Source organism: Acartia tonsa, chromosome 4, assembly GCF_053477335.1.
Source record: "Acartia tonsa isolate MP-2025a chromosome 4, ASM5347733v1, whole genome shotgun sequence".
In the NCBI taxonomy this organism is placed as follows: domain Eukaryota; kingdom Metazoa; phylum Arthropoda; class Copepoda; order Calanoida; family Acartiidae; genus Acartia; species Acartia tonsa.
The window spans coordinates 17289883-17306529 of NC_137263.1; the positions used below are offsets into that span (position 1 = coordinate 17289883).

At 33.1% G+C, this 16647-nt stretch overlaps 1 protein-coding gene across 1 annotated transcript; it reads right to left on the reverse strand.

Moving 5' to 3' along the window:
* Window positions 1-1010: 1010 nt before the first annotated feature.
* On the reverse strand, window positions 1011-15377 carry LOC145318434 (uncharacterized). The gene is made up of 6 exons (XM_080159719.1): window positions 14153-15377; window positions 12778-12966; window positions 12140-12226; window positions 11269-11416; window positions 6864-6935; window positions 1011-1735 (listed from the first exon to the last, which is right to left on the reverse strand). Exons 1-6 carry the CDS (start codon window positions 15375-15377, stop codon window positions 1663-1665), a joined length of 1794 nt encoding a protein of 597 aa, XP_080015845.1. The 3' UTR covers window positions 1011-1662.
* Between the last annotated feature and the right edge of the window lie 1270 nt (window positions 15378-16647).

Consider the following 16647-nt stretch of genomic DNA (forward strand, 5'->3'; position numbering starts at 1 on the left):
AACCCATCCACCTCGTTTACCCCATCCACTTCCCTCATACTGGATGAACAAACTGACCAATAAGTGAGGTCTATATTAGCAAGCTGAATTGACGAAAAATTTCCCCCGTCAATATATCCACGTACATCCTATTTACATTCTTTGAAAGGTTTTAAACCTCCACCCCTAGCTAGAAAAGGCTAACAGTAACACCTGGTCCTTTGTGTTCAATCTCTGTGCACGCGCCTGATTTATGCAAGGCGTGCACGCGAAATTCAACCCTTTTTCCCAAGCAAAGTTCAATTGATTTGTTGAATAAATCGTAAATTAGAAGGGAAGTTCTGCCCTCCATTCCCCATTTATTTTTACATAAAATTTTAAAGCCAATTTTCGTTGTAACCGATTTAATTGTTTAAATACCTTATCTCTTGTAATAAAACTTAATAGAAAATGTACAGTGCAAAAAAACATGAATAGTTATTTTTTACATCGTATTATAGACAGCTTTCCGCGGATAGTAAAGGTAAATATTTTAAGATTAATTCCAGTTTTGTCAGCCTAAGACCCGGCCTAATAAAAATTGAAATTAATTTCATGATATTTATTTTATTATTCGTAGAAAATTGTATAAAAGATACAAGATTTTTCAGTATGGCTGCAAACCGGTTTTAAACCTACAGATATTAAGCAGTTTGAAAACCATACAGGAAAATATTTTACACCTACTGTTGTTGTTTTTTTACACATACACAGGATTTAACATAAAGAGGCGCGAAGCGCACAGAATATTTTGACACTCTTTTTAGATTTAGGTGCTGATAAGTAAAAAATTAATGTCTAAACAGCCCACTAGAAATATTGGATAGTGTTTACAAGGTATTTATTATTTAGAGGGGGAGGGGAGGTCCTAAGGGGTGTCCCTTACTCCAAGAACTTTGAACAATTTGAAGATTGTTAGGTGAAGTAGAGCACAGATTGTTGTTATCATCAATGTTTATATGAATGAATAATTCTAACTTGAGAGAGTTTCTGGGTTCATGTATGACATGTATGTTGTATGTATATCAATTTATACTAGGGATGTGCATCAAAATTTTTTTTATAAAATTGTATCATAATCCTCCTAAGACATTAAAAATATTTTTTTTGTAAAATTCGAGGCTTAAAAATTAAACTATGATTTTTAATTTGTCATTTACAAAGGTTAATTTAAAATAAGTTTACTTATGATGAGGTTAAATATATAAAATTACCCTAATCTTTATATGACCATCAAATTTTTATATAAATCTGAAATAAATATTACAGGGTGTTCAAAGTAAATAAAAAAATTAACACGGCGCAGAAAAATGTAGTTATGTCTGATGATTAATAGAGGACCAAGGACAAGATATTTAGCATCTACCAAAATGGAGCTATGACTGTTCGAATGTCTGCCCCTTAATATCTTGCTAACCACTGAGGCGAGTGGCACGGCACAGCATTAAGAATTTATCCAAAAGTTATTGTGCTCACTGTGCGTTTTGCGTTTGATAAATCTGAAAATCTTTGAATACTCTTTACATAAGAATAAATCTTTGAATTCCTATATTATAAAATTACGATAGTATTTATTCTTGAACAATTATAAATTTTCCTAGATTCTTCAATAATTTCTTCCCTTCTCCGTGATTTGTGTGTGTATTAGTTCCACCAAGTTTGCAAAGGCTCAAAATTGCAGGTGAATTGAGAACACTCCTGGCTGTCTCGTCCTGTCCTGAAGTTAATCAACAGATTAAACATATTTGCAACAACTTAACACAGCTCAATCCTTAAAATTTATTTCCAGTATGGCTTCCAAACCGATTAATATCCGCTATATTAGAACCGGTTCTCAGCCATACTTGAAAATCATGTATAGCATCGTATCAAAGGCAATTTTCTACGAATTTTGAATTAAAGTTATATAATTGATAACAGTTTTGTTAGCCCAGGCCTTGGGTTTTAATCTTATAATTTTTTATTTTAATATACGCAGAAGGCTGTCTATAATACGATGCGATAAATACCTACAATATAATATTCATAAAAAAGATTTAACAATTTTGGTGAAAGAAATTCAAAGGTTGAAAGAAAATCCACTAAAAAGTTATTTTTGTTGAAACATTAGGTAAACTGGTTTAATTTCTTGTGGTAATCATTAAAAGCTTGGTATATATTAAAAAATAGTGGCAGCGCCCCTTATGGTGAAGGGGATTTAAAACAAAATTAAATTTTAAAAAACTGGGAGGTGGTGTCCCAACCTTCATTAAAATAGCTTAAATTCACCACAGACCCAGTAGAGAAATTTCCTAGGAAGTAAAACCTCTTCGGTTCGGTGGTTACCGAGATCTCAACCTTCAAGCAAATATACAGACAGAAAGACAGATAGCCATGCTACTACTTTTAAAAAACAGATAATTTTCTGAGAAGGAGTCGCTAAAATATTTTTTTTTAAATTGACCTTGGGTTTTCGTGGCCTATATTATATGGATATGCTCTGCGCATATTAAACTAAATTCTTCCTCTTAGTAAATTTAAAACATTAATTGAACAATGATTGATAATGAACAATTTTTAAAATAAGGTCGAGTGTCGTCTTTTATGAATCTAAGGTAAGGATAACTAAACTTTGTTTTGATGTTTTAACAGTGTTAATGCACGATGTTTGGTTACACTTGTTGTTTTTTGGTGCTCTTTTTATTTCAAGTCAGTAAAAGTTAAACAAGTTAAATTTGCGGCTGCCGAGCCAAGTATTTAACTGTAGTTGCATGCAGGGCTTGGCAGCCGCGTGTCAACCTTGTTTAAACCACGGTGAAATCGTAATATTATAACTTTAAAATTCAGCTAGATGTCTAAACCAGTTCCTAAAAGGCAATCCATTTCTTCATATTTATGGCACACAAGCTTAGAGGCTTTTGCGCTGCTGAGCCCTGGTTGGAAGTTTGTGAAGACTTAACCTATTATTTTGCACACCAACCAAACAAACAGATGTTACAAAACAATAAAATATTTTTCTAAATTTGATGCAACTCTTTAAGATGAGAAGATATTCTAACCAATAAATGTATCAATTAAAGATGTATAACCCAGACAACTACCTGGATCCAGTGTTGGGTACCTTTTTGGTCTGCTTGCAAAAATTGCTTTCTGCTCTTTTGTATCAACTTAGCTGTATTAATATTCACAACGCTAATGGCTTGTATTTAAAGACCCAATTGAAAGTCGGCACAGGGTCCACGGGGATATTGCACCTAAAGGCTAGGGACGCACCCACTAGAAGATAGAAATAGAAATCTAATAAAAAATGTTCTATTAATAGAATTGTAATGAATATAGTGAGAGTGATGACTTAGTTAAGCCACTAATTAAAAAGAATTTTACATTAATGATATATACACAGAGTTACATGTAACAGTTGGGTAGTTGAAAATATTACATTAATGATATATACACAGAGTTACATGTAATAGTTGGGTAGTTGAAAATATTACATTAATGATATATACACAGAGTTACATGTAATAGTTGGGTAGTTGAAAATATTACATTAATGATATATACACAGAGTTACATGTAATAGTTGGGTAGTTGAAAATATTACATTAATGATATATACACAGAGTTACATGTAATAGTTGGGTAGTTGAAAATTTTACATTAATGATATATACACAGAGTTACATGTAATAGTTGGGTAGTTGAAAATATTCTAGTTTTATTAAGGAAGTAACTTTAGATGATATTTCTCCTTCTAAGAATTTACCAATTAAGGTAAAACCAGGGATCGAATGGGATAAGACAATGGCCGATAAAATGATATACGTCGCTAATGATGAATCACGAAATAATTCCTTCTGTATATTACAATTATTGGTTGAAATGATTGGTTAGTCAACTTAATAAACCAACCAATCAAAATTCAATAAAAGTTCTCGAAGTTGTTAAGTCAAAGAATAAGAAAACGTTGTTATAAAACTTTAGGGACTAGTGTAATAAAAAGTCTCCTCTATCTCTGGGTAAAACTTTAATTGTCCAAATATTAAAGGCCAACATTATCTCATAAACGCCTTCCTTTAAACATTGTCAAACTATGAAGTTTGTTCCCATAATGGTGAAAATGCCATGTTATGTGATTTGTTGACAAAACTTTTTTTAAAAATTGACTACTCATTATCCTTGAAACATTGATTAAAATTGTTATCTTTTTTACAGAGTTTATCTTAGTTTTCTAAACATTGTTATATCTGCGCTAATATTAAAGATAATTGTCTTTTACACACATTGAGACAGGGCTCGGCAGCCGCGCATTAGCCTCAAAATTAAACCCGCTTGTGTGCAAAAAAAAATTGCGAAAAGATGTATTGTCTGTTTGGGAACAGGTTTAGACATCCAGCTGAATTTTAAAGTTATGACAAACTCAATTAGGCTTACTCGCGACTGATGTGCGGCTGCCGAGCCCTTCATTTAAATGATAATATGTTGGTTGATTTGAATACGCTGGTAATGAGAGAAAGTTTTGTGAGTAATAACCACATAATCTTACTACATACATACATATTATAATAGACATAATATAGCTAGATTGTCCATCTGACCACATAATCTTACTACATACATACATAATATAATAGACATAATATAGCTAGGTGGTCTATCTGACCACATAATCTTACTACATACATACATATTATAATAGACATAATATAGCTAGATGGTCCATCTGACCACATAATCTTACTACATACATACATATTATAATAGACATAATATAGCTAGATGGTCCATCTGACCACATAATCTTACTACATACATACATATTATAATAGACATAATATAGCTAGATGGTCCATCTGACCACAAAATTCGTCAAACTTGTAAAGGAAGTTCTAGCAGACAAACACCTTAATTTATGTTTGTTATAAAAGATTCTGAAGCTAGTAAAATGGCTTACTCAGATTTTGACGTCAAAAAAATTAATTAACTAATGAGAGGCCATTATACACTGTAATTGACCAATGGTAAAATTTATAGTGGCCTGTTATTGGTTAATTTTTTTACGTCATAATCTGAGTCAGCCACTTTTACTAGCTTCAAAGATTCTTTCTATTAATACCAGTGACAAAATTTAAAATATAATTTCCCGAAAGCTAGCTCTATCTTAAGAAATTCAACTGTTCATAACTGACTTATAATACATGGCAAGTCATATTCTTCACATTAAACGAGCTGAGAAATTTTTATACGATATTATTTAACCTAGCAAAGTTTTATTCTAACCAATGCTACTATTTATAAATCATAGCTGACTCATTATGCGAATGAAATTAAATAATACGCCTTTCCCACTGTTATTAAATGGCATACAGTAGACAAAAATAATTAAAATAATATGTTGTCGACCTAATAGCATATAATGAAAATGTCTTAGTACCTAATCATCAGTATCACGCACAATGATACTTATATCAAAAGTAGAAAAATGTCAGTCTTTTAATTAAGATCTTACAGACTGAGTGGGTTCTTCTCTTAAATTAAAGATTACCCGTTTCTTTCCCTCAATGTGAATTGCGAGCATAGAACCCTTCCCATTACCTTTTTAAAAATAAAAGTAAATTAAGAATGGAGAAAATTGTTTTAATTTTTCAAAAAAAAATGAATAGACCTATGTATCTTATGTCATTGTATGCCAGTGTAATAAAAATTCAAAGTCAAATATTGCATGTGTTTGTGTATGTTGTGTGTATTTTTTTTTGTGTGTGTGTGTGTGTATGATGTGTGTGTGTGTGTGTATGTTGTGTGTGTGTGTATGAGTGTGTGTGTGTGAGAGAGTGTGTGTGTGTTTGAGAGAGTGTGTGAGTGTGTGTGTGTGTGTGTCGTCTTGACCTAACAAACAACAAATGTGGAACCAAAATCATTCAACAATGAAATTTTTATGTCACGTTCTCAACAATAATCTAGGGATAGGTTAATAAAAGAAAAAAACAATCTTCATCAAAATTTCTTTTCTCAAGTTGTAGCTTTAAACAACAGAGCTGGATCTTTAAATCATTTCAATGGTGCGCCAAATCGGGGTGCGCCGAATTTCAGCCAATCACAGCGCGGCATTTCGTAAAATGCTATGCTCGCATTGGTGGAAAGTTGGCTCACCCCGATTTGGCGCACCATTGAAAAGATTTAAAGGTCCAGCTCAGATAAATCTTACTTTTAAAATATGTCTAATTTATTTCATTTCTTATGGCTTATCCCAGTGGTTACTAGGTTAAAAAGTTGTAAAAGAAAAGATTTGATTTTATTATTATTTGATATGATTTGTCATAAAAATGATAACCTTGATACTTTACAAAAAAATATCCTGCTTTAGAAAAATAAAATTTGTATTCTAATTGCGAAGATACTCTTTAACTTGTATGAGTTGGTTGGTTTTTATTTCAGCCTTCCAAGACCCCCAAAAATAACAGACATGGAGTTCAAGAGAAAAGTACTTAAAAGGGGTTTGATATGTATTTTGAAATTTAATTGCGTGAAGTAACTTTAAAAGTGTCTAAATATTTGAGTGTTTTCCCACAAAGTTCCTGTTGAGACTTGAAACCCCGACACTTATTTTTGATAAAGTTAAATTACAGGGTGTGTCTTGTCATGCTTAACCCCTGCGGTCGTGCCTAATCCAGTGGGGTTACCCAATTTAACCTAACTTAACATTAACGCACGTAATAAAGAAACAAATGAAAAACAACCCCATCCCATTAATTTAATTTGTTTTTGTGCGCAACAAGGAACTTAAAGTGAAAGCGCCAAACATTTCAACATTTTTTTTGCAATTAAGCATAATTGGTTTATTCTCTAGACAAGAAAAACTAACTCACCTAGCAGCGCGGCGCAGTCTTCCTTTCAATTTTGGCGGTAGAAGCTTGTTTCTCATTAAACTGTACAGTACTCTAAGATTAATGGAAAATGTTATTTTTTGCCATATTTACCGCTAGCCCCAAAGGGCTTTTTCCAACATATAAAATTTTTGTAAGGGTTTATTTTTAACTGGGATAATAAACTCCTAAAGTACAAAGCTAAAACTATCGGTTGCTAAGATCTTTTGCTTTGGGCAAATAAAACTTAATTTAATTAAATTTTCGCAAAGACAAGAAAATTAATACAATCAGTTGCAATTATATTTAAAATTACTTGAAATTTTGTTTTTTAACAAATATCTTTCAGCTTTGTTACTCTATACTAATACACTGTTGGTAATACGTCTATAGTTGAGATGTCATGGGGTAAATAAAAATACAGTTGAAAAAAACCATACAGCAAACAACTACATACGTCAAACACTGAAATCAGTGGCGTGCGAACCGAAGGGGGCATTTGGGACAATCTCCCCCCCCCCTAGCGACCAAAACGCCCCCCCCTGCCCCCCCCTAGCCACCGCCCCTTCCTGCCCCCCCCCTAAATGTGGAAAAATGCCCCATTTTGCCCCCCCTGGTCAAAAAAAATGCCCCTTTTTGCCCCCTACCCTACAAAAAGCAAAACTATCCCAGTTTCCAAAAAAAAAGATCAAGAAATACTCAAAAAAAAAAATTTTGGCGCTTCGCGCCTAACAGAGACAGTTACTATTCATTTAACCTTACCAAATTTTTTAATTAGTGTAGAAATTAGGTTATAATCTTTTTTCATTGAACATAACTAACCAGGTAATAGGAAGTATTTTATTTTGTATAATATAAACTTTTTACCAAAGAAATTTTGTACATCCCCAATGATGATACACAAAATTACCCCTTATATAGATTACAATTAGTGGATGAAATGTATGGAAACTCGACTTAATTAACCAACCAATCAAAATTCCATTTAAGTCCCCAAAGTTGTTAAGCCAACGAATAAGAAAATTTTATATGAAATATTAGGGACTAGTGTAATAAATAGCCCAAAAACCCCTCCCTCCTCCCTGCATATTTGAAGATAAAAATTTGCGCTTCGCGCCCTTCCAAATGGTTTCTGCTTTTTATCACATTGTATGTTTTGTTTTTATTTCTTTAAAAACATGTGTAAACAACAAATATTTAATCAAAAAGTTATTTTATCTAAAAAAGAAACAGCATTGATATTTATCTAAGCCTTTTTCTCAACACTGTATGTCTGTCTAAATGAATAACTATATATGATGTCATATTATTTTCAGGATAAGTTGATCATTTTTTTTGTTTATATACCCTTACAAAAAGACATGTTTTTTTTATGGCAATTTTCATTAAAAACCCTTAAAACTAACTACACTCTATATTCCTAACTTGATAAAATGCGCCACTCTTGTTGTCTTTAATTGATTTTAGTTCAAAGGGGGAGTAAATATTTTTAGGTGCGCTTCACGCACCGCCCTTATAAATGATTGGAAACACCACTTAATCAAAAATTAACATAGTTTTAAAGTGCCATTTAAAGAGGGTAGGATATGTTGATATAACTTTTTAGCTTCTCTATAATTCACTATGGCTGTCAGTACGTAATGCTAAGGGGGAAATGTGATTTTTTCAACTGCAATTAAAGATAGAAGGCTAAAACTTAATGTTAACATTCCCATCATTATGGAGTATAATTAACTATTAAAGATTCATGGAGGTCGGACTGCTATTCAGGACGTTTTTGGCTATTTTTGTATCTTTTAAATTTCGGGTATAGTCCCTTTTGTGACATTGCCTCGTAAGGTGCATTTCGACGTATTTTCACAGTAGCTTTTCACCTATTTATAGCTCCTAAGGGCCAATTGCCTAACCCTGCGGGGAAATCACCTGACTTAACTTAACCTAGAATAACCTATTAATAGCTACTATGAAAATACGACGAAATGCCCCTTAAGAGGCAATGTCACAAAACGGACTATACCCGAAATTTAAAAGATACAAAAATAGCCAAAAACGTCCTGAAAAGCAGTCCGACCTCCATGAATTTTTAATAGTTAATTATAAGGGGCAAAATTTTACAAAATCTTCAAAATGCCCCCCCCCCCCCCTAGACAAAGTGCTTCGCACGCCACTGACTGAAATCATCATCAGGCACATTTAAAGAAGAAAACGTCAATGGATTTACATAAAATGTTGTTTTTATTTTTCAGCTGTCATAGTATGCATTTTAAAACAATCAACTACATGTTTACTCTTACTTTTGAATAATAATTCTGAACCTATGGACATTGTACACCTTGTTAATTATCAGTCCAATTGTAGAAAATGACCTTCGGGGTATTTAGCTTTTCTTAGAAATTAGAAAACAACACTGTCTGAATTATTGACAAGTACGCAGAAAATCAATTTTATTTTTTTTTTATTTTAAATAAAATATGCTTTAATGAATGTTGGAACAGCTAAGCTACTCTATAATGATTTTTTGGTTTTAGATGCCGAAAATTTTTTAATATTCTGTCGCGTTTAGCGGAAAGTATTTTTTCAGTATTGCTTCGAAACCGATTAATATCCGCTTGTTTAGAACCGTTACTCAGCCACACCAAAAAATCATGTATCGTAGGGTTGGGCCGGATACTTTTTGGGCCGGATACCGGATACCGGATATCCGGCTGATTTCAAATGCCGGATATCCGGTATCCGGCCGGATATCCGGCCAACGCCGGTATCCGGCAAATATCCGGTTATCCGGCCAAGTTACCGGATATCCGGCCGGATAACCGGACAAATTACTACATATTAAAATATCAAAAAAGGATATAGTCCCTTTCGTGGCAACGCACCTTAAGGGCCGATTCGTTGTATTTCTAAAATTGCTTTTAATAGGTTATTTTAGGTTAGGTTAGGTTATATTTGGTTAGGTGATTGCCCTGCAGGGTTAGGCAATTGGCCCCGCAAGGTTAGAGTCCCCCGCGAGGGGCTAGAAATAGGAGAAAAGCTACTGTGAAAATACGAATAATCGCTCCTTAAGGGGCGTTGCTACGAAAGGGACTATACCCGCAAAAAAAATGTCTCCATAAACTGGTGTTTTATATTATACTAGCGGTTGCGTCCCTAGTATCTAGGGATATTAGAAGGGACATGAAAGTGCAGAAAAATAACTTAAAACCTTACAACGACTTTTTTTATAAAAATTAAACAGCCTAAAACCACTCTGGGACCTATAAGAAGCTTCACTCTAAAGGAGAACCATATCGGTTCAGCGGTTAGCGAGATCCTTCGCTACAGACAAAAAAAGCTTACTACTTTATATAATAGGATAAAATTAAGGTTAAAACTTAAATATTAAGTAACTATTAAATGATCTTTCTTCTTAGCAAATAAATCTAATTAACTATTACTACCCTCAATCTGTAATATCAACCCCTAACGGTTGGAGGATGGGCGGGGAGGTGGCGTTGAATGCCTGCCCCCCCCCCCACCTCTGTTTTTTTATCCCATTTTCTGTGTATAAAAGGTAGAGGGCTATAACTGAGTGACTTTTAAAATATTAGTATGACACATAACTGAGAGTTGAAATTTTTTAATACCTCCTTCCTGGCGGCACAGGATGCCAGCAAATCTGGTAAGGTCATTCAGGTAAAAAGTAAAAATATTTATTTACTTAAACAAAGCATTTCATGTTATCTAATACTAAAATATCTAATAGTCGTACATCCTCATATGTAATAATCAAGTCGATTTCAGGTTCCAGGTATAATCCTGCAAGTCCTGAACCTCCAGGTCTCCAGAAATCTTTAAACGGTTCCTGTGACCGCAAATTTTTACTTAAAGATTTCAAATTTTAGACTTTTATATATCTTCATGACATATTACAATTTCATAAAATCCATTGCCGTTTACCTGCCAACCGTCGGTTTGCGGCTGCCAAGTACTGCTGCCACCGCAAAATTTATGTTTTGAGATTTCTGATATAAAATTTACATAAAGATAAACATATTCAGAAAAAAAAATGTTCTTCTACCTTCAATAATAAAAAAAATTACAGCCATTTAAGATTTTAAAAAAAACAGAGATTTTTGTTGTAAAATATAAAAGATTATATTGCCGGATATCCGGCCGGATAGTTTTAATATCCGGTATCCGGCCGGATATCCGGCCACACCGAATATCCGGTCCAACCCTAGTGTATAGCATCGTATCACAGACAATATTCCACTAATATTAAAATAAAAATTAATTAATATTGATAACAGTTTTGTAAGCCCAGGCTTTCGGCCCGTAGTCCTAACAAAACTGGTTTTATTCTATATTTTTTTATTAAATATCCACAGAAAGCTGTCTATAATGCGATGCAATGAATAACTTTACTTACATTGATGTAACATCTTTTTCAGCCGCGGAGAGTGACTGATGTGCTGTGTATGTGCAGGTCAACAGCTCCAGACAACCATTAGACTCCTCCAGCAGTCCTGTACAGCTCAGGAATCCGGCAGTCATCATGTCAGCTTGACTTCCACCTCCTGAAAAAAAATATTTTTTTCATTTCATGTTTAAAATAAAAAATGTTTAAAGTGTAAATTAATAGTCAATTGATTTGGATAAGTAAGGTCCATTATATTAGGATTATGATAGCCCTAACATGGGCAATGCATCTGTACGTCTGAGGCTCCTGTCAGGGGTCTAGACTCTTGGGAAGTTTATTAAAAATAGAGTTGCATTGAGTGTCTGTTCTTGAGTGTTTATTCTTACAACAGTCCTGCGTTACGGTTTAGGAGCAATGTCGATGTATGTAAGATTTTTAACATGGTATTTTAAACAGTCAACTCTAAGAGTTGCAGAATAACTTAATGCTATAGAAATCCTAAGTCAAGCATAGATATTATAAAGATACAATAATGTCACACAAACACATGTAAAATTTTCCAGTGGGATAAAATGGTCCATCCTTTTTTGAGTTAAATAAACTAATTAAAGGATGAGTTATTTCTAATAGAAGTAGGATGTTCATCTGTCTTTCACTCGAACAGCACTAGACCATGTCGACTGTCATTTTCAGTAAAGGTTGCGAGGGGTCCTGAGCACGAGCAGGTTTGTGTCTATTTTAGGATTATTTCCAATAGATTTATCCTTGTCTAAATTTTACCCCCAATCCCAATTTATATTCCACCATGTATGTGAGGATCAAACACACACCTTGATGCTGGGAGTGAAGGCACTGTTTGTTAATATATTAATATTAATACCTGGAATGCTACGTATAAAACTCTCAAGCACCCTCAACTCTTTAATCTTGGCTCTAAACTCTTGGTTAGCAGCTAAACTTTCTAGTCCTACAAACATTAACACATCAAAAACACAAAATTGCTGACTCCTCAATTCTAATAAATAATATCAAAGAATATTTTATTTTCTTCTAGAAAAAAAATTGATTTTTTTTCTTTGTTGGAATAATAAGGAAGAGGTAACTATTAAGATTTACAATCCGGTTAAGTTTCATTGTTATAATACAAGAAAAAAACATTTGTATAAATTTCATTTGGATAATTATCATAAAAATTAATCATTTTAAAGTTAACAGATTTATGTCATATTATTTTTAAAAAACTTAAAATTTTATGCAATTAACTTTATAAATCTTGTTTCAATTATAAAGAAAAAAGTGTTTTAATCTTAAATAAATCTAAGTCTCAACAGCCGCGCATAAGATTCAAATTAAAACCCGCTAGTGGGATAAAAAACAATTTAGAAAAAATGAATTGTCTGTTGAGGAACATGTATAGTCATTCCCAACTTAATTTTAAAGTTACAATTTGTCGATTTTACTGAGGCTTAAACGCGGATGACGCACGGCTGCCGAGGCCTGAATAAATCATTAGCCTACCTTCAATTTGACTATCAACTAAAGGCTCTGCTTCTCTCTTTCCTCTGTCCTTGTTAATAGTAACCAGTTGTAGAAGTATTGGGTTGACCGCCACAGCGCTAGCTGCGCCCAGCAGTGCTAGACCAGCTAGCGGGGCTATCAGAGCCGCCAGAGGGTTGATTATACTTCCTTCTTCTTCTTCCTTCTTACCTTTTAATAAAAAATATAATAATTAGAAATTATTTAAACCACATTTTAAAAGTTTTTCTAAAATTTATTATTCATCATTAACATTGCATATGATCCAATCTCAAAAAATATACAACCGAAATTAATAAAAATTGTTAAAGGTGATTTATAATAAATTATATTTTATTTTTATTTAGTTTGATTTCAAAATGTATAGAATTTTAACCCCTTTTTAATTCGATATTTGATTAAGTAAAAGATAATAAAGAACGTTATTATTTCCAAATATGTTTGGAAGAGCCCCATAGGGTTAGGAGCCTGTGTAGGGTTGGGGTGGGAGATGGGTGCTAGATACAAGGATTTAAATGGGAATCTAAGAAGAGGCCGGAAGAAATTATTGATTCTATAACAAAGCTTCGGATCAAGTCAAGCTGAATGTGCCAATGGCAACAAGTAAAACAGAGCGTGCCAATATTCCCCCTAGTCAAGTAGAGTATGTTACTTCTATTTTTGCTGAACATTTTGAAAGTACATACAACACCAACATGTACTAACTTTCATTCAACGAAAATTTTTCTAAAATTTATTGAATTCCCAGTGTATTTGAAAAGTTTTCAAGCAAGTTAAGAAAGATTAGAGCCTGGGTAATGGAGGAAAATTCTTGAAGAATGCGAAGAGAATATCTTTACAAAGTTTAAACATATATACAACAAGATTTCTCTCGCTTGTGTCCTCAAGTATCAATATAAACTTTCAGATAAAATCCTTTTACAAGCTTGTCATCCCATTACAGTGTGCTTAATCAATTATTTTTTTCCTGTATAGGACAATACCCTCTGTAAGTAGCAGAGCTGCTCTATAGAATTGTGTGCCCGGCCGGGATTTCCTCGTAAAATAGATAGAACGATACTAATTACATCCCTAGGTTATTTATCACAGCTATTTGTAACGGACGGGTTAAAAAATTAATTTAGAAAAGCTTCACTTCAAATAATTCTAAATTTTCTAACTTAAACTAAAAGTTATATAAAGAAAAAGTTGTTATACCATACTCAATAATGAATATAACATAAAAAAGAAGAAAAAATATCATAAAACAGTTATGACATTAATTTTAAAACTTTGCTCGACATCGCACAATGTTTTTATGTTAAATGGACGTACCAACGTATAGTAATAGAGTAGCTAATAAAAAGAAAAAATATACCTCGGTTAAAGCCAAAAGGTCTTACATCAAATGTTCTTTGCTCCGGATACTCGTCATAGTAGAGATAATAGTCTCCCATTCTGTCAATTGGTATAAGCTCGTCGTAGTAATAATAGTAGTCAAAATAATCCACAGGTGGCGCCACTTTAGGAGGCGGCCTACGGCTTCTTTGACTCTTCTGCAGAACTTCTTTGTAAATATTTCTGAATCTGTCGCTGTTCTTTGGAGTTTCGTGTATCATCTCTCTTGGCATTATTGGCATTGTTGCTGAATTTTCATTTTGTTGCAATTTTGTTACATTTGCCTTAATTGGCATTTTTTCTGGATTGTCTTTTAACGGCAATGGTGTAATTAATTGGTTAACCTTATCATTGACATTGTCCTGAACAGTTTTCATTTCAGTGGCGTTTGGGTTTTCATTATTAATAGGTGTGTCACTAGTAGAGAGTCCAGCAGTACTTGTATGCTTTAGAGGTCCTGAAACTGTAGAGGCTACTAGGTCAGCAACATGTTCTAGGAAAAGGCTATCCATGGTACTTGCTGGTGAGCCATCTATAGAAAATAGCCGCTGTGGAATTCCTGCCATATTGAATATATCCGAAGCCGTATTGTTTCCTGTAATTGTTTTAGTATCTAGGTTGTCATCAACAGTTTTGTTGTCAGATTCTGATTTAAGATTATTTGGTTGTTCCTTATTAGGTGCTTCAAATCTAATTTTTGGTCTTGCATGCATACCTAGGTCTTCTTTGGTATTAAGATTATCATCTTTATCATTATTATTGTAAGCACTGTCTGCAGATTGTGGTTTATTTCTAAACCTGTTCCCAGGGCCTTGCTGTTGTCCAGATAATTCTGAATTTAATCTTGGCTTGTCGGGACGTTTATGCCTGTCATTATTATTATCAATTCTTATCCTGTCTTCATGTATTGGTTGTTGGGTCCCTCGTCTGTTGCTAATCTCCTGCTGGAATCTGGGATCATTGCCACCACGAACTCCAAAATCTCTCCGAGGTCCATCAAACCTTTCTTCCAAATCATGATTATCCAAATTTGAGATGTTTAAGGTTAACCTTGGATCCTTGCCAATATCTGGAGGTTTTGGGTGGCGTAAGTTGGATGCTGGTGGAGGCGGCCTCTGCCTGTTTGGTGGTTCAGGTCTGGTTCTGTCAGGTAGTCCTGGTGGGATTCTCAGATTTTCATCAACTCCCCATAGAGCAAATATCATTTTGTACATATTATTAAAGTGTGCTATATGGTCGGTCGAATTTAAGGAAGTAGGTGTGCCTAATTTGAGATAGGTATACCTAACCAGTAAATAAAGACTGAACAGAAAAAAATGAGACTGTAATTTTAGTAAATATCTAAACAACTAGATGGCGCACAGTTACCTAATTTATATAAATTTTATCTGCATAACCAGACGTTTCTATAAATATAACTAACATTTCTGTATGAAAAATTAGCAATTAAATAATAAAAATAATTTTAAGGTTTCAAAAAATATTTGGCTAAAAGTTTAAGATTTTTTATTCAGTCTGTGTAATTAATATTATTTTTGGAGAGACTTTCCTTCACGGATCTACAGGGATAAGACAATGGCCAGCAAATTAATTAACACAAAATTACCCGTCTGTAGATTAAAATCATTTAGTGGTTGAAGCACTTGTACCCTATGAACCAAACAATTATAATTCAATTCCCAAAAGTTGTTTTGCGAACGAATAAGAAAAAGCTATCAAAAACTTTGGGACTAGTGTAATAAACCACAGCCTAATATCCTTTCCCTACAAGTACGATTAAATAACAAAATGATATTAAAAACCTTTTCTTGGCTGGAATCAAATGGCCACCAGAAGGATTGAGTTATTGATATCTGCAAGCCTACCAAAATAATACTAACTTTCATTTTCACTTCTGAAAAATAACATTTTTAATAGACTAATGATTTTTAAAATTATTTACAAAAATTGATTGTTTTAAAATAAGTTAATGATAATTAAAATAAATATAAAGAAAGTCTTTTAGGTATTTACAAAAATAATTTTGAGATTCTGTTTGCGTAGAAAATAGTAAGAGTGGTATAAAAATGTTTAAAAATAACATAAGTTTAATAAAAGTTTCATAACAAAAAGTAGATTATGCCTAAGTTTTTGTGGTTAATCTTATGTACTAAAACTCTATATAAAAGTACATTTACTTTTTACAAGCCATAAAACTTTGATTGCAAGTTTAAACTACTTTTTAATGCTTCCTTCTCTTTTCTAATTACACTTTAGTTTGGCATAATTATTTGTGCCATAAATGAATAAAAATAAATTGCAGATATCACTTTGCCAAAAATTTGCATTGTGTTCTCTGTTTATAAGATTTCACAATCAACAACAATGCAAAAAATTCAATTCAAAGTCATTTGTAGACATTCTAAAATAATAAGGGGAAAAAATTGGGATCTAGTGCAGTTCACGGTAAAATGTTCCTGGTATCGATTATACCCT